The sequence below is a fragment of the Leptonotus elevatus genome, chromosome 1 (genome assembly GCF_054856555.1).
Source record: "Leptonotus elevatus isolate MCC_2025b chromosome 1, RoL_Lele_1.0, whole genome shotgun sequence".
NCBI classification, from domain to species: domain Eukaryota; kingdom Metazoa; phylum Chordata; class Actinopteri; order Syngnathiformes; family Syngnathidae; genus Leptonotus; species Leptonotus elevatus.
In genome coordinates, this window is record NC_141239.1 from 37,669,265 (window position 1) to 37,688,886 (window position 19,622).

Genomic DNA, 19,622 nt, shown 5'->3' on the forward strand with positions numbered 1-19,622 from the left:
ATGAAATGGAGGAGCTGCAATAATGGCTAAAGTAAAAAAAAAAAAGGCATAGAACTCATACTTTTGTACTTTTCACTTTTACTTAAAAATTAGCACACTAAAATGGGCATAAATTATATTATAAAATGGTATTCAATTATATACAATACCCATTACAATACACATGGTGACAACTTGGTACGAGTGGGGGGAAAACACTTGTCTGGACAAAATAAAATAGAATACCACTTAAAAAATAAAAAAAACAGGAATGCTTGAACTGAGAAAAAACAACAACATTACATGTCGCATGTTGTTTAATTATTATCAAGCCTTGGCTCGGCTTTTACGCTACCTCAGCATGTTTGCTAACATTATGAACTGCTGGAATTATTTATTTTTCACTATCACAACGTGGTTCCATTGGTTTGCTAACGTTGTGACGTGACTAACAATAAATGCTGAATGATCTCTACGCAATCATGTTTCCATAGATATGCTAACACTGTGAACTAGCTAAAAAAAAGAAGAAGCTAAATTAGCTATTGCTAATAAGTGAAAAAGTGTTTCTTTTAGATTAGACAGAGAATATTTGAACACTGGCAGCTGGTACCTTTTAGGAATATCTTGATTCTCCAAATTTATTGGCATCATCATTCATGGTCCCTGTTTCATGTTCCTCCATATTGCTGCTGTCCCTTTCCCCCCTATCATTTAAAAACCCCGAATTCAGAATTTGTCAATATCGCATGTCCTCACGTTGCCGAATGAGCTTGTTGAGCCAAAATACATGGCATCAATTATTATTTACCCTGCTTCCAAAAATGTTCCCAGCACCTCTATTACGACGCTGCACGTCCAAACCTCAGCTACTGGAAAGGTGCCCAGGAAAACATCAATAACATTCCTCTGCCTCTCACATGCATGAACACATACACACATGCACAAGCGCACACAAATACATACACACACCACGCCCCCCTGTTTATGCACGGGCAGCCCCCAACCCCGACCAATCCGCGGTCTTTGCTGTAAAACAACAGGGGAATCTGCCATGTCGACATGGTGTACCCTGGTACTTTTCCACGGTGAAATGAGAAGCAGGGGGTGGGGTTGAGGGTTCTAATGTATTTATGTTTGTTTTGTGCATTTATTACTTAACATTCCATATAGGCAAGGCACACTATGATCAATCCCTCGCAGTGAAAATGTCTTTGTGTTTCTATCAAGCATGCGCTGGCTGGGGCTCAACGTCGGATCTGTTTTACTCTTTGGCAGCCGGACATTTACTGAAGAAACTGGATTAAGCATTACAAATAATAAAAGGCATATAAAAGGACCAAAAAAGGGAAAAGAACAAAGTGTAACTGTTGTCTGTCTTCTGTACAATCTGATATCACTCACTAATTGTGTGGATCCTACGACGAAAGCTTTCCACCCTTAACTTAATCCATTTAGCCGGCGCCGATTGAGCATGCATTCTTTAGTTTTGTACAACAAGGCCACCATTCTTGTCAACACCCTGCGGACACGAAAAGAATCAGAACATGACTGACTTTGACCAGACGGACAAATAAGAGACACAAAACAAGCTCAGTCCCTCCGTTTTCTAACGGGAGTATGTTAGAAAGATGGTGACAATTTCTTGACAATTGACTTGCTGTTGAAACAGTCATCAACAGAAATAGCTGTTCGATAGTTGTACTTATTGTAAAAATGAGGAGAATATAATAGTCTAGGTTAACTAGTTTGCTGGTATGGAGCACTGGTGGCCTGGCCAGGACACCTCTCCAGTTGTGTTGGCAAGGTTGTGAAGCTGAAGAGACATTGTCTGTAATATATTCAGAAATATATACTGGTTTTTATTATTTGCTTGTTTGTTCCATAACTTTTATTTAATTTAATTTTAAATTAAAATGTCAGTTTGATTTAAAATCAAAATAGTACATTTAATGTACCTAATAATGCAATTGTATTTTATGTTTTAAATGTGATTTTGTATTTAAAATATTTATTTATGTATTTATTTTATTTCATAGTATATTTATTTTGCCTTTTTTATGCGTTTGATTAACCAGCCATTTTTTAATATGTTAATCTAATTATTTTTGTAAATGTCAACATTTTATTTATTTCCTAATTAAAACTTTAGTTTTAATATAATAGTTAATGTATTTTTAATTCCTATTCTTTAATGTATTTTTAATATATATTATATATATATATATATATATATATATATATATATATATAATATTTTAATATTTTAATTTTCTGTATCAATTCTATAGTGTATTTTTTATGTTATATATTTGTTTATTTATGCACATTTTATCCAAATGGTGATATTTTTATTCTAAATTGAAATTGATGTTTTGATATGTGTTAATTTTATTTTTATTTTATTATTCATGTTTTGCTTTTATTTAATGTTGTGTTTTTAATGCATGCTATTGTATAATCTAAATTGTATTTATTATTTTATGTATTTGTTTACATATTTTTAGTTAGATGTTATTTATGTAATAAATGTACAAATATGTTAATTTAATGTGAAATTAATTTTAAAATAAAATTGTAAATTCTGATGTGAATGTTTTGAGAAAACTTAATGTTATTGTTTTGTATTTCATTTCAATTCTTTATGATTTATTTTATTAAATTCTTAATTTAATTGTTAATTGTTTGTCATTTGCATTATGCAATTATGGTTTCATTTTAAATTTGATTTGTATGTAATTAGTAATTTAATTTTTACTTTGAATTTTTAATTCAACTTTCCAATTAAAATTTAATGAGACAGTGTGTAGTTTCTATAGTGTAGAATTTAGTGCTATATAGTGGTGAACTAATTACAATGCAATGACCAAAATTCGAAATGTGTGCATTTTGAAGCCCATGCCCTCTTGAAACAAGTCAGCTTCCTGTAAGGAGCGGCGCAACCTATGTAATATAATTAGCGATTACTAGACCTACAATTACATTTTTTTTTTAAATGTACGTTGACGTGATATAACTTTTTTTTTTGCATATTATTGAAATTAATAGTGTGTTTTTAAAATGAACGAACATTGAAAAAACACACTGACTTCAATCTTGTCTTTTACTCGTTGACCTCTCTTAAGGGGAATTTCAACTTACATGGTGCTTTATATATCCCTTGTCTGTAACTATGTCTTTGTTTGTTTTTAAAGTGCTCTATAACTAAAGTTGCATTGAGTTGAGTTTAGTTGGGTGATTCCAACCAGTATAGCCTATTGTAGATATGCTATAAATCAGGGGTGTCAAACATATGGCCCGCAGGCCGGATGAGGCCCGTAAAAGGGTTTAATCCAGCCCGCAAGATGATTTTGTAAAGTTAAAAAAATTAGCAGATGGACCAATTAATCAGATGGCCACAATCAAAACGTATACATTTGTAATTTCACAAACAATCCTCAGATGAGCAATGCAATTTGTACATGGAATTGCCCTGGATGTCCTTATTTGACACACTACCTAAAGTTACGGTTTGTTTAAAAAATAAAATAAAATCATAGACCGACATAAACGTGTTAAATATGACACAAATTCAATTACTGGTAACATAAATGTCCTTATAACTTCATTAATTGCGTCAGTCACACAATGCATTCTGGGAATAATATATATGCAAAACAGGTAGATATAACACGCCCAGAACTCATACAGGCAAAGTGTTGCTGCGTTCCATTTGTATTTGTGTTATTTTTTGGAAGAATATAATTACAGTTGAGCCCCATGATGGAGGGCTGGCCCACAAATAGCGAAAATCTGCGTATAATTGACGGCAATTGATTTTTACTCATTCACTGCCATTGATGGCTATAAACGTAAAAATTGTTTTTTTTAACTATTTCTATTAGTTTTAAAAATGTTCCACTTTTGTTAACAATTGTATAAAACCTAGAATTTTTTATATTGTACATTTAGAACAGATATGAAATGTGTGATTTATCGTTAACTCGTGAAGTCATGCGATTAATTACAATTAAAAAATGCCTTTAATTTTGGATCATCTTTTTTTTATATATAAATTTATGGCAGTAAATGAGTTAAGTTATATACCATGATGACCCACTTGGTAATATATTTTCCTCCATGTGGCCCTTGAGCTAATATGAGTTTGGCAACCCGGCTATAAATGAATGACAAAACTCAACAGACGGGAATTTAGAAGTAAATAGATGAATGAAAATCTCTTTCATTTGAATGTTATTTTAAACGTTTACAACTCTGCAAATATGAAAGACATTTTGAAGGTCTGCTTGAAGGCACCAGTAGCACTTACTTGATGCAAGAGGGTCATGTGAATAATGATGCATAGGCTGCATACCACCTGCAAGTCAACTCCCTGTAAGCCTTGGACATACGTAATTAAAGCGGCTCAAAGTTCAAAACATACAGCTCGCATGGACTTTCCATACTCACCGGAGTGTTTCAACACGGTGAACAACATGCACCTCAGCAACAGCTGCTAAAATAAGACACTGGGTCACTACGCTATAAATAAAAACGGTAGGGCTTCTTTAGTCAAAACTTTAGTTTTGCGGTAAATGAGAGAATCTTGTAAACAGATCAAGTCAAGTTGCTGGATTTCTTTCTTTTTCTTTTTTCATGTTGTTGCTGTAATTCTGCTCTCAAGTGCAAGGTTGCTTGGAGAGGAATGAATACCTGGCCCCTTCCCCCTCCGGCTATATGTGTGTGTGAAAACCAAACTAGTTTCAGAGTCATATTTTACTGACGTGACCTTTGATCCCTGTCAGGCAACCATGTGCCTGGGTCATGTTTTGGGACAGGCACGTTGATATGCGTCTGTGTCTAGGCCCTGGGTCAGCTGAGTTCATTCGCGGGGGTGGGGTGTTCTTGTTAGCACAAACAAATCACCGTTTTAGTTTTTTAGTTTTGCACAAACGGTGCAAAAGTAGGTATACAGTACTAATACATATTATATGATGAATATATTTTTTTCTTTACATTATAAACATACTTTAGAGCGCCTCGTCGGCATTTCACATGGAAAAAGGCAGACGAGTGAGGTGGGGATTCTTTTTTTTTTTTTTAAGTCTGACTTGACACCCATAGTGTGGACCGGGGCTTCGAACTGGCATGTCCGCTTTAGAGCACCTCGTTGTTAGCCATGAGTGCGCGCATGTCACGGTGATGAAGTGGAATAGCGAGGAGGGGGATTTTTTTTATTTATTCATTTTAATGTCCGACTTAACAGCCAGCTTGTCAACCAGGACTTTGCATTGGCATGGTTGATTTAGAGTGCCTTGTCGTTTGCTATGAGTGCATGCACCTCATTGAGAGAAGGCGAAGAAACTTTAAGAAACCCATCGGCCAGTGTGTGGATCGGGGCCATGTGCTGGTGTGGCTGCTTTGGTGCGCCTCGTTGTCAGCAATCACTGTTTGTGAGCTGAGAGAAAAGCTGAATTGTTCATGATTTTGAAGCCTCACTTTATGAACATGGCGATTAGATGACACATTCACTTTAGTGGAACTTCAAGTGTAAAAATGATGCTTAATACTGTGATTCTGCACTGCAACGGCAAAAGTGGCATCTAAAGTGCTGCTTATACGAAAGAACATTAGCAGATCACTTCCTGATTGCTTTTCGCGAAATACCTCAAGTTGTCCTCTTTACATTTCCAACGGAGAAAAGATTGTTTCTTTGAAATGGAGGGGGAAAAAATACTCCCGGGTTTCTAATGGTAATTGCAGGGTAAAAAGATTTTAGTTGCCGTAGTGATGTGAAAATCAGTAGTTGAAACCTTTGCATTGTATGAAAGAGAGTTAGTAGAGATTCACGATAATTATCTGCAATTATCGGCCAATTTGACGTCATACAGATAAACCAGATAATATAGTAGGACTTGAAAGTATATTTGTATTCAAGTGAATTTTGCAAACAATTATCGGCTTACTTATCGGTTATCGACATCTGCACTTTCAAAAAGATTGGTTTATTGTATCGGTTGAAAAAAGCATTGTCGTGCATCCCTAGTCATGAGTGGAGTGAGTTTGCTTCATAATTGTTTGCAAAATAAATCTGAGATTTAATACTGAACTTCATATTCATTGAATGGAGTAGATGTTATGCTGTTAGAATAGCATATCGATCAAGCTCTCGCACTTCTTTTTATTTATTGATTTATTATTTATTTATTTATTTATTATTTATTGATTTATTATTTATTATTTATTATTTATTATTTATTATTTATTATTTATTATTTATTATTTATTATTTATTATTTATTATTTATTATTTATTATTTATTATGCTACATTAACTGAAAAGCAAACCATATAAACAGGCTGACACGGTGGACATTGTTGGCTAATGTTAGCATTTTATGAGCACATGGCAGACCCTTACTTAGCAACATGACTCATTTAGAAAGCTTGCTGTGTACTATTAACAAATATATTTGGACTTTCTGAAATATTTTTTTTATACTGCATAAAAAATTATATTTTATATATTGTATGGTATAAGCCTGTTTCTTCAGCCTCTATCTTTTTCAATTAACTGATTTGTTCGAAGGGATGTTTAGGTTTTATTTTCTGTGTTGTATATGGGGGAAAAACTACATTATTCAATATCATTCATATTCATATGCATTTTATTATCATATTCATGTTTCAACATGACAGAGTGGACATGGTTAAAGATGCTCAATGCAGGAAATTTAATTTTGAATCTCTACTGCCACGTGGACAAAAACTGAAACTACACACTCCCTTCTTAATGTACACACTCAACACATGACGTCACATCCGCAGACAGAGGGTGAGAAATTCGAACCCGAATCCAGTCTGAAAATGATTGGCCAGAGGCTTGCAGGAGTACCCGTTGTGAACATACCAAGGTGTTAATCTGCTCATTGGAAGATGTTTGAGTCATAAATGGTCAAATAAAAAGGCTACTGTAAAGATATTTTGGGGCAAATTGCTCCATAGAGCAGCTTTAAGACTGACAACATACAACTACTGTAGTAGTTGAATTTGTTCTGTGACCTGACCTTACTCACAAGACTCATATCTCAAATCATCTTTCCCCAACGAAATGAATGCAAAGGCCATTAAAAAACAACAACAACAACAAAACGGATGAAAACATAATTAAAGAGAATGTAAAGAATTTCATTAAACAGTTTGTGCATCATGATTAACTTACAGAGGCTCCTTCTGGTGTGTGTGACTTGACCACTTTGGGCAATATAACACAATTAAACATGAAGAAGAGTTTCATAACGGCACAATAAGCTACAGTAATATTTGTCGTTTTTTTGCAGATGATAATTAGTAATATTGTCTGTCTATCTGTTGATGCACCATTTGTGTTCAAATTGTTCCTTAAAAGCATTACAACTTTAGCCTGTCTATATCAGTTTGCATTGTTTGTTAGCATTAAGCTAGTTGACAATGGCAAACTTATGGGGCTGTTTTATGCCGAGTTTGACAGTAAACTGTAGCTTCTTATTTGAAGAATCATTCGCTATCTGGCATACTGCTGCCTGTCGTGAAGTGAGTTGAGTTCACTGCCACCAGAATTCTCACTCTCAAGTCAAAGCAAAAAAAAAAAATCATCCGAATGAGAATTAAAAATGAAAAATTTACTAATTTACACAATACATCGCTACGTGAACATGCTGTGAAGTGACTAACAAAAAAATGCTAAATTAGCTCATTTACACATTATGCATTTCCATAAATTTGCTAACGTTGTGAACTGACTAACACAAAATGATACATCTTCTCATTTTCGTTATCAGAACATGTTTTTTTTTAAATAAATTTACCAACACTGTCACGCAAGTAAATCATCCAAATGACGACTCATATTTTGAAAAGCCAGCTCACTCGTATCTCTTGGCACCACTGCACAAGCATAATATGATGACAATTACTTTACTCAAATGTTAATATTTAGTCTGTGTTTATAAGTTTTAACTAACTGTGTGTCTGTGCTGTACTTATATTTTTGTATTATATATATATATATATATATTTATTTATTTATTAATTTATTTTTTACATCATGGCCAGGGGACTACAGATGGGAAATAGCCTTTTAGCTAATTCTGGCTTTTTTAACTCATGAATATCCATGTTTTTATTAAATTGCACTGTCCCCTTTCAAATAAATCAAATCAAATCCAGCCTTCTTCGAAACACATTTAAAGAGACATCATATTATTATACTGTTGCGTGTGCAAATGTTTGGCCACTAACAATACCTTAAAGTTTCATTATGTTACAACATTTTCATGATGACTGAGTGTTTCTGATATGGACATCGTAGGCACTTTATACAGTAGTGATATTGACCCAGTACCTCTTTGAGAATGTCAATCAAATATGCAGCACTATAGTGACTGGCGAGTGTATGTGAAATGTTGCATTGCATCACGATCAGTCTTTTATGACTAACATAGGAAGTGGTATTTCCCACTTTTACAGCTGCCAATTTCAAATCCTATCACTACGCTATCATTGTTTATTTTAAATAATTGGAAGCGATATGAATAGTAGTTGATTCCCCGTTAAAGGTCATTCGGTCCAAGCTTCACTAACATGAGTATTGTGTAATAGTGGGACTTGCACCTTGTAATACTTAGATATGCAGCTGCGTGGTGGTGAGACAGGAAGTGGTGGGACAGATAAGCGAAGGCAAGCGCAGGTGGAAAGTTGAGCACTTGGTGTACGCATGAGAACACATTTTCAAGATTCCACAAGTTTAGTGACAATGCATCAATTTAATATTTACTCCCATAATAAAATATTATGAACACTGTGCAATAAGGTTGTACATGTTACATTTGTACAATGAATATTATACATATTTAGCTATGCACTATTTATACTATTTTTCAAATTTATACTTCTTAACTCATTCACTGCCATTAACGGCTTTAGACGTCAAAAATTCATTTGAACTATTTCTATTAGTTTAATATTTTTTTCCCTTTTTTGTTAACAGGAGTATGAAAACCTAGAAAACAAATATTGTACATTTAGAACAGATATAAAATTTGTGATTAATTGTGAGTTAACTATTGAAGTCAGGCGATTAATTACAATTACACCCCTAATTTTTAATAATCTTTATTTATAAAAAAAATTACGATTTTTTTTTTAAATGTCTAGGTTTTCATACTCTTGTTAACAAAAGTGGGGGATTTTTTTTTAAAACTAATATAAATAGTTAAATGAATGTTTTATATTTATAGGCGTCAATGGCAGTGAATGAGTTAATTTGGACTCACTGTGCAAATTTGACTGCAGAATGTGACAGCGTGGTGACATTAACATTTTATTTTATATCTGTCATCCTCAACATCATCGTCATCATTATCATTATTATTATTATTATTATTATTATTACCATTATTATTATTATTATTATTATGCAGCTATCTATCATATTATGACTGAGTTGATGCATTGATGTGTAACTAACTTTGCATGAGCTCATACTACAAAACATGAATTGTCAAGTTTCCAGCTAAAACAACATTCTCAAAACTCGTACATCCACCACAGAGGAAAGAAATTGGGTTATGATCATTTATTACGACGTGGGGGGATGTAATACGTGTACTACATGATGAAAATCCCCAAATGAGACTTGACTTGTGCGATTGTGAGCGAGTGTGCTGCCACAAGTTCAATATGTTCTCATTTTCCTCTCAGTATTTATATCTTGGTCAGCTGACTCGGAATGTCCCACTGCTCGGGAAAGCCGATGAAGCACTCGACGTTAACTGTAGCGAATGTGGTACAAATAAAATATAAGTTGATCAAGCTGTAAAATAGCACGTTTATGTGACGCCGTGCATCATTTATGAACAGGGTGTACGAAAGAGGGTTGGTTGGGTTGTTTTGTTTTTTCGCGACCACCCCACCAACCAAAAAATGGTACAGTCCGATGTTGAAATTCCGAGAATTGAGCAGCTCGGTTTCTTAGAACTGGATTCACAGAAGTGGAGTGGCTCGGATTTTCGAGGAAACTTTTTACAAGGTTAGTTTTTCCCCCCTCTCCGCCCTTCCTCGCCTTCACTTTTGCCCGCACCAGAAGCACAACTTTAGGCTTGCCTTCCTCGGCTGGCTTGCTATTTCATATTTCCAATATTAGACATAATAGCAATGACTCTTTTATAGCTTCAATCTTATAAACAATTTGTGACTTTTAAGGACTAAACGCGTGGATGTGTTTTTTGTTTGTTGACATTTTAATGGGTTTGTGCGTGGTTGAGAAAGTTGGGCTGTTGACTTTGAATCGTAGCCACACTGACTTGCCTTTTCTTCGGCTCACGCTTGGTAAACTTTTTACGAGCCTGCTGTCACTAAACGTGGCGCAATCGAACCGGTCTGTCTGGTTCAAGCGTCGTTTTACTGTCAATGAAACGTAACACGGGCTCGCTGGAAATGTGTTTTCCTCCTGTAAACATCATTTCTAGACGAACTAATAATGGCGGAATCTGAACTTGAACGCAACGATGTTGTGTTCAGGGCCTGACGTGTGGCCACAAGTTACTGCGCAGCAAACACGAGTGCCCTTGGCCGCAACATGATTATTTGTTATTTGTTATCTTTACAAACTTGGGAGTTTAGCTGATTTCTGCTCAGATTGTGGGGGGGGGGGGGGGGGGGGGGGGTGTCAAATATAAGATTTAGACAGAAAATCAGAATGTGGGGTTCATATTTTTATCCATCTCATTATTTTTTATTTATCCCATCTATATTATTATTATTATTACATGATCTTTTTTTTAGGTTCTAACTTAACATAGACAGTTGAGTCAACTGAGCATATGTAATAGGTTTCATTAGTAGAGCAATAACCCTGTAATTAGGAGACCATATTAAATGAGATCAAGGCATGGAGGTTCAAGTACTTTCCTCTCTCTCTACAATTCCGCCGCCTTCTGGTGAGAGGCTGCTAAGTGTCAACTCGATAGCTTTTAGGTTGTTTTTTTTTTACTCTCAAAGAAATTCACACTACCCAAATGTGCAATAGTTGTGAACAGTAATCAAGAGTGCCATGAGTTCAGATTCGATTTTTTTGACAGGAACATATTTAAAAACTGTGTTGAGGGGAAGAATAAAGTGCCTGAAAAAAATCACATGAAAATATATACTATAATGTGTAAGAGAACATTTGATAATTGATTTCCACCACTATTTTTTGGGGTTCACCAGTCATATTTAATGTCTTCAAGGAGTAAAGTAGCTTTTTTTAAAATTTTATTCCTACTTACAAAATTCAAGGTTTCATATGGTTGAATGTAGTTTATTATTTGTCATTTAATAGATGCCCTGCAACTAGCTGCAGCCATCTTGTCCAAATTCTGCTGAGATAGGCTCCAGCTCATCCATGCCCACAAAGACCAGCAATGACAACAAAATTATGGTCGTGGAATGGAATACGTTTTTATTGTCATTGCAGTACAATGCAGTTAAAACAGTTAAACTATATTTACACACACACACACACACACACACACACACACACACACACACACACACACACACACACACACACACACACACACACACTTGTGGCCACTAAAAAAGTTGTTTGTGTTTGAAAGGAAAGCATTTTTCTTTTCAATGATAAAGCCATTAAATTAATCTGAGCTACTGTCTAGACATTGGTTATGTGGTTTAAAAAAAAAAAAAATCTAGACTTTTGAACTGTAGTTGCATGTATTGGCGCTGCAGCTGTTCCTGTTCAACAAATCAGATGACAATTGATTTTGCATTACCTAACAAAAAAAGTGTATGTGTGACATGTGAGACGCATGTATTATTATTGGCCACTTGGGGTCACTATCTTCATGTTCCACCCTATACTATACTATGTGACTGACTGTACACTCAGTGGAGCCTGGCCTTGTGAGTGACATGGGTGCCAGCAAATAAAAGTAAATTGTTGGTTAGTCACGGTGTCGAAAGCATTCTGTTGCAGTCCCATCGACATTGTGTTATGTAAACATGAAATAGTCTGTTTTGTTTTTGTTTTTTTAAGTGAGCCCGAGAAAAAAACAAAACTAGAAGACAAGACAAATGTTATTAACAATGAAATAGTTTGGGTGGCCCCAAACATCAGCAGCATTAAATAGAAGTCATAGTCAGTGAAAAATGACCCCAAGAAAACACTTTTTCACACATTTCTTTCTTTTGCTCAGTTTTCACAGCACGGTCATGACTGCAAATGGGTGTGTCCAATTTACGCGCCATGCAGGTGATGTCTTACTCAACTTCAACCGTCTTCGCAGCAGGAATATCCTCACCGACGTCACCATTCAAGTGGACGGACAGCTTTTTTACGCTCACAAGGCCATCTTGGTGGCCTGCAGGTAACGCAGAAATTGAAATGCCACTGGGCCGCAGGGGAGCAATGCCAACGATGACCATGACTCCTGTGCTTTCCTTCCAGTGGCTTCTTTTATTCCGTCTTCATGAACCCTGACAACACAAACCTCAGTGTCATCAGCTTGGACCCCAAAATAGATCCCAAGAGTTTCTCAAACCTCCTGGACTTCATGTACACGTCTTGTCTGAACTTGACGGATGGTATGCTGGTGGGCACCATGAACACGGCCTTGTACCTCCAGATGGAGCACGTGGCCGACACATGTCACAGGTTCATCAATTCCAGGTAACCATAGCAGCACACATGGTATGCAGTAATCCCTGGCATAGTTAACTAAAATGCCTTTCGATGCTGCTAGAGCCCTGTTTTATTAGGAATTAGTGTCAAGGAAGTATGTTTAAGTGATACATCTCCAATGAGAGACAAGCTTCGCATGTCTGGGGAGAGAAGCTAAAGATTAGCCTGGGAGTACGTGGAAGCAATGGAGTTTTCTCCGCATTCGCACATAGGTTCATTTTTTCTAAATCAAATCATCTGTAACGAATGTATTTTTACGGGAATGCACAAACACAGCTGTGAAATATATATTTAAAAATTTTTTTTGAGCTTTTAGAGTTTTGACGCCATCTGGTGGCAGTTTAGGGCGTGTCAATGCACAAAAAAGGAAATTAGATGAGGGTTTATATTTAGCGAAAAATTAACTGTAGGTAATAAAATAAAAATGATGAGTAAGTGAACCTGCAAGTACTGAATCACAATTTTTAATGGAGTCCCTAATGTCCCCAATTAGTATGGTAATTACTGTATTCATGGAAACTAAAGTTTCCAAAGCGGATTTAATGACTTATGCTGGATTATGTTTCTCCAGGCCATCTTTAAACGTCCACGTTGAAGAGGTACAGACCAGCATGCTACCCCAGGCTGACCAACTCTCCACATTGAGGCCCATTCATGTGACAGAGTTAGATGTTAAAAACAGATACATGGCTACATCGCCCCCTCTTCCAGAGTGCCGGGGTTACAGTGTTTTCCGGGGTATCAACACCTCCGGCTCCTATCATGTATACGGTGATCGCCACATCCCCGCCGGCAAGCCCGAGGATTCCCGTCGGGTGGGCACCCCTCCCAGAGCATCTTCCTTGACCCAGAAACCGTTTCTGCAAGTTGCCAGCACTAATGTGCCTCACAAGGAATCCTCTGCCATTATCAGTTTCCAGCCCACTATTATTCGACCCGCCACCCACATGGAGGAAGACGGAGTTCAGCACCCCTTTACGAACTGCCGTAGATCGTCTCAAAGTTTCGGCAAAGGCGTGATTTGCAGCCCCCAGAGTCCCCTCAGATCCGACTGCCAGCCCAACTCGCCCACCGAGTCATCCAGCAGCAGGAACGCGACCCTGAGCCTCAAACAGTCCCCGGATTGCTCCAAAGAAGCCAAGGTCCGAAACTGGAAGAAGTACAAATTAATCATGATGAACCAAACCCCTGTGAACGAGGAAACGGATGCTCTGAGAGGAAGCCCTGAAAGCGGATCCCCTTCGGTTAGTCCCTGCAGGAGTGGCGCAGACCAAAGGGAATCCCAAACGGAAGAAGCAGCCAATGAAAACAGAGAAGAAAACCCCATCACTGTTGATAGGTAAGATTAGTACACATGTTGAAGAGTTTGATAGAGGATTTATTGATAAAACGTAAAAAAATGAAATACATTTGAACATTATTGTAAGCCCCTTTAACATTATGTCTACTCTTAAAAATAGAGAAATAACTATCAATTAACTCATTCACTGCCATTGACAACAATAGACGTCAAAAATTCATTTGAACTATTTCTATTAGTTTAACATTTTTTCCCCATTTTTGTTAACAAGAGTATAAAAGCCTAGAATTTTTTTGGGTACATTTAGAACAGATATACAATTTGTCATTAATCGTGAGTTAACTAGTGAAGTCATGCGATTAATTACGATTACAAATTTTAATCACCTGATGCCCCTAATTTTTAATAATCTTTTCTTTAATATTTTTTTGATAATCTTTTTTTTTTAAGAAAATATAAAAAATTAGGGGCGTCAGGCGATTAAAATTTTTAATTGTAATTAATTGCATGACTGCACTAATTAACTCATGATCAATCACAAATTTTACATCTGTTCTAATACAATTTAAAAAAATCTGGGTATTCATACTCTTGTTAACAAAAGTGGGGAAAAATGTTAAACTAATAGAAATAGTTCAAATGAATTTCTGACGTCTATAGCCGTCGATGGCAGTGAATGGGTTAAAATGCATTTCAGATCAAATTTGAATGAAAATTGTACCCAAATAAATATTTTAAAACTGTTTTTAAGGATTAAATGCAAATGTGTTGAACGTAAAAGTAAAAAACAACTAAACTCGGCAGTACTTTCACATACCACACATAATCACTGAACTTCAATGTACCCTAGACACCATTTTGTAGCACTGTGATGTCATTCAAAGGCAATAAAAGAATATCAAAGTTCATAACAATCCAAACAAATGAAAAAATAGCCCATGAATGTTGTCCGTCCTTCTCTTGCAGCCACCGCAAATGCTCCTCCTGCGGTTGCGATAGCCCTCAACAGGTGGAGGCCACTCACCTCTTTCCTGACTCTTACTGCAGAGAGTCAAAGTTCTCTCTGTCCGGCTGTGGTAATTACAAACCCCGCCCCCTCCACGCTCTACAGCATTTACATGACATGTACAACAAGGCGTACTGACGACATATTTTTATTTACAGAGGGCTTCCCGGAAGAAGATTGCCCCAAAGACCACATGGACCAGGTCCACAGAAAGAAGCCATACAAGTGCGACTGTTGTCAGGCTGCCTTCCGCTACAAAGGCAACCTGGCCAGCCACAAAACTGTCCACACAGGTGAGATTACCGCTTACGGCGGCGGTCACAATCGCGCATTTTGTATGTGTGGATGATGTGTTGTCGTCGTGGAAAAGTGAAAAGCAGTTAAACCAGTTCATTAATTCATTCTCCAAACCACTTCCCTGATTAACCGCAACCCTGATTTATTCATTACAGTGTTCTAAAAATATATGCAGTGAATATAAAAAGTGTACACACCCCTGTTCAAATGCCAGGTTTTTGTGGTGTTCAAAAATGCGACAAATATACTTGTAAATCATTTTCAAACTTTTCTCACCATTAATGTGATCTATAACCTGTGCAACTCGTATGAATTAAAGACAATTGTTAATGGGGAGTCACCATTAAAATTTCATCTGATAAACCCCCCAAAAATGTCAGATGTTCTAGTAGGATTTTGCTCTTCTGCAAACACTTGACTACTATTTCGAAATAGTCATCCACCACATTTCCCCACATATGTTTGGGAGATTTTGTAAAGGCCCAATGAAACTAAAAGTGGGGCCTTAGACAAGCTGGAAGGAATTATGAACAGTACAAAATAGCAGTCAGTGTGAGCACAGAATCTTCTGGCAAAAAAAAAAAAAAAAAATCATCAGGGAAAGCCTTGTACAACATCTGAAATGCATTTGTGGTCAATCGGAGGCACTTTAAATGGTGGCGGGTGTTTGCTGACTGCCACTCAACATGAGTGGGAATGCGATGGGTTAATTCTGAACACAGTCATGCACCAGGTTTAAGAGGGTGTGCACACTTGTGCAACCACATTATTACAGTCGTTTGTTTTTACTTCGCCTCTGGAAAAGATTTTTTTTAAACGCATTTGATTTATTTATTTTTTCATCCCAAAAACCTGGCATCCAAAAAAGGGGTGTACTGTAGACTTTTTAGATCCACTGTGTGCAGGTGAGATAACTTTGCATGTATCTACCACTTGGTATGTTTGTAATAAAATCATTTTTTATTCATGTACTGTATAAACTGAAGTTGTTATTATTGCAGGTGCAAAGCCGTACTGCTGCAACATCTGTGGTGCTCAGTTCAACCGGCCAGCTAACCTAAAGACCCACACCCGCATCCATTCTGGAGAGAAGCCATACAAGTGCGACACATGTGGTTCCAGATTTGTCCAGGTGAGAGAAACTCTTTTAAATTTTTCGCAGTCCATTCCTACATTCCACGGAAGTTACAATTCTCTGACGACCAGTCAACAGAGAGCATAAAAAAATGTAGCTTGGTATTATTATATAAAGAGCAAAATGTTCAACCAGACTGCATAGTATATTCTTTGTCTAAAAAAAGTTTACTAGATATATGCTAACATATAATGCAAAATGGGGCTAATGAAAATCTGCAGCAATTTTAAGGTACAGTAATTTTAAACCAGGGGTTTGAAACCTGCGGCTTCGGAGCCACCTGTCGCTCTTTAGTCCTTCACCTGTGGCTCCCTGTAGATCTCTTAAAAAAATATTTTAAAAAAGAATAGAAATTATTGTTTTTGCATATTTAATTGAATTTTTTAGATAAAATATTTTTTTAATGATTTAAATTAAAAACAAATTATTATTATTATTATACAATTAAATATTCAAAAAAATGTCAGTCCAAATTTGTAAGTTGTCAGAGACAAAAGGTTGATGAAAAAGGAAAACGACTCAACTAAAAATGGCCAAAAAAGTGACCATAAAATTTAATAAATAAATAAAAAAGATGCCAAAAGAGCAGAAAATTATCATATAAAATTGCAACAAAAAAGTCAGAAAATTCATTATAAAAAAAAAAACCAGGGGAAAAAAACATTTAAAAAGTAACTATAAAATGTCAAAAAGCAAAAGACGAAATCCTGAAAATGATCATATAATGTGCTAAAAAAAAATTGTCAGAAAAGACAAAGTTTAAAAGTAACTACAAAATGTCCAAAAACAAAAGAAACCCCCAAAACTAACATAAAATGTCCCAAAATTTCCTAAAATGTCAGAATATTAATAGCACAAAAAAGGCAGAAAAAATGTCAAAAAATAGCCAGAAAATGTCCAATTAAGGAAGAAGAGAGGCAAAAAATTACTATAATATTTGTTCATCGCAATGTTCAAAGGTTTTGCGGCTCCAGACAGACAGTTTATTTATTTGGCCTAAATTGGCTCTTTTGACAGGAAATGTTGCTGACCCCCCGCTCTAAACCTTTAAGCAACTTCTGATTATTTGGTTATTTTTGGCAGGTTGCCCATCTTCGTGCCCACGTGTTAATTCACACAGGAGAAAAGCCATACCCTTGTGAAATCTGCGGAACTCACTTTCGCCACCTACAGACGCTCAAGAGTCACATGCGCATCCATACCGGAGAGAAGCCTTACCATGTAAGTGTCCCAGTCAAATCTGCTCTACTTGTCCACTCTGTCCCACTGGGAAGAAACAAGAGTAATCCCATCTCCGCCAAGTGGTAATCCGAAAGCGTAGTGGCGAAGGATCAGTGCAGGCATGGAACATATGGCTGGAAAAGATCTGGTCATTTTCTCCAAAGTTTCCAGTCCATTTCCATAGAAAGCCCAGTGTATTTTCAAAGGGATTTTTGCAAGTTAACATGGAATTGACGGTTATTAAATGGAAGTGTATCATATTCAAGCATAAATATGAACCAAAATGAAAAATTTGATATACTAATAAAAAAAAGACGTATCGTTACAGACCTAATAAATCTACAGTAAATGTATTTCTTTAAAAGTATCACGCTTTCAATATTTTATAGCGTTTTTGCGAAAGCCCATCAGGCAACGGGTTCTTCATATTCAACTGTACCTCAGCTTGCTTTAGTCCATTTTTAGCCAACTTTCAATTCTGTAAGGTTTCCAACTTGAAAAATGTGCGGAATTTTGCAACCCTCCGCAAGAACTTGAGTTGAAATTGTGTCCTTTGTTTCTCAGTGTGAAAAGTGTGACCTCCACTTCAGACACAAGAGTCAGCTGAGGCTTCACCTCCGACAGAAGCACGGCGCCATCACTAACACCAAGGCGCAGTACCGCCCCACATCCGGCAGTCTGGCCTGCTGATTGCACCACATCTCCAGCCTTTTTTCCTCCATCGGCCAATGTATTGTTTTAAAAAGAGGAGGGGGGGGGGGGGGGGGGATCATGATTTTTGTAATCCAAAGAACCATATTTTGTCAATGTTTGACTATTTTAAGTATGTCAGAATTTATTCTTCACCACCTCAAACAACTGAATGTACATTTGGGCTGTGAATTTAAACACATCCTTTTTCTCATCAGCATTTCCCTTTCCAACTCAAAATTACTGTTACAGTTTGCTCCAGTATTGGTACGAGTTTGCCCACCAACGTCATCACTTATGTTGTATATAAGATTGCCATCTGCTGGCAGAGTGTGGATATGTCATGTCCACAGTGAACTTCACTGTGGGAAAGTGACATGTTTGTTATTGTCACTTTTGGTACGTATGTTTGTGTACAGATTGGCATCCATTTGTATTTTTGCTTCACATGTACAGTATAATCTTTATTCTTTTCATAAGCCATCATTGGCATTTTGCACACATATTGCTGTTCTTCAGAAAGCCTTCTTTTCAGATATTTTCTTTTCGGTTACTGACACGTTGAAAAGTTCTGTAAAGCAGATACCCTGTCATTGACGCATACTTACAAATGAAATATTTGTATTCAAATTTACCTTGCCATATTGTCCCAATTTTGGTGCTGCATTGTTTAATGAACAAACAGTACACCTTTGACCGTACTATGTGTATTACAGTGCCTTAATAACATAACGTTTTATTGGCTACTGTGTCTGTCTTTAATGTAAATGCTATGTACAGTCGTGCTTTTTGTTAGTTGTTCACTGTATGCCGCTCTTAAAATGCAGACAAGCTAAAAAAAAATGCTCAGGAATATTGCCTATATTTAATCACATCTTTGTAAGAGCAGAATACATAATATATATTTATATTTATGAAATAGAAATAAATATGCATACTGCAACAGCACTCTTGTCGTTCACATCTACTCTCTAACCGCACTAGAAGTCACCTTCAGTCTCTGATTGGTTCTTTTTCCTCGGGTGTGGCGGTTATGTTAATCATGTGCAATATCAAGTCATGAGTTTTAACAAATGTACCCAAAAAAAAGTACTTTTGTTCTTTTCAATTTCAAACTTCCCTTTTTAGATGGAAAACTATTTTGATATTTAACAGTTAGCAGCAATATTTGTAAAAATTTGGGCAAAAGTATGATGGGGGGGGGGGGGGGTTAGCTAGACTAATTAATGCACTTAGTCTACTTGTGTATTATTGCTTTAGATATAGCTGGAAATAAATACAACTAGCTCGT

At 36.3% G+C, this 19,622-nt stretch overlaps 1 protein-coding gene across 1 annotated transcript; it reads left to right on the plus strand.

The window, feature by feature from the left end:
* The first annotated feature begins 9,927 nt into the window (after positions 1-9,927).
* Positions 9,928-18,381, plus strand: bcl6ab (BCL6A transcription repressor b). The gene is made up of 9 exons (XM_086097301.1): positions 9,928-10,027; positions 12,198-12,368; positions 12,449-12,670; positions 13,254-14,021; positions 14,949-15,058; positions 15,147-15,281; positions 16,287-16,417; positions 17,504-17,641; positions 18,206-18,381. The coding sequence occupies exons 2-9, from the start codon at positions 12,214-12,216 to the stop codon at positions 18,329-18,331; spliced, it is 1,785 nt and encodes a 594-aa protein (XP_085953427.1). The 5' UTR covers positions 9,928-10,027; positions 12,198-12,213; the 3' UTR covers positions 18,332-18,381.
* The last annotated feature ends 1,241 nt before the right edge of the window (positions 18,382-19,622 follow it).

Coding starts and splice junctions, on each gene's coding strand:
- bcl6ab (XM_086097301.1), top strand. CDS start 12,214: ATGACTGCAAATGGGTGTGTCCAATTTACGCGCCATGCAGGTGATGTC. Junction 14,022..14,948: donor AACCCCATCACTGTTGATAG/GTAAGATTAGTA, acceptor CTTCTCTTGCAG/CCACCGCAAATGCTCCTCCT. Junction 17,642..18,205: donor CCGGAGAGAAGCCTTACCAT/GTAAGTGTCCCA, acceptor TTTGTTTCTCAG/TGTGAAAAGTGTGACCTCCA.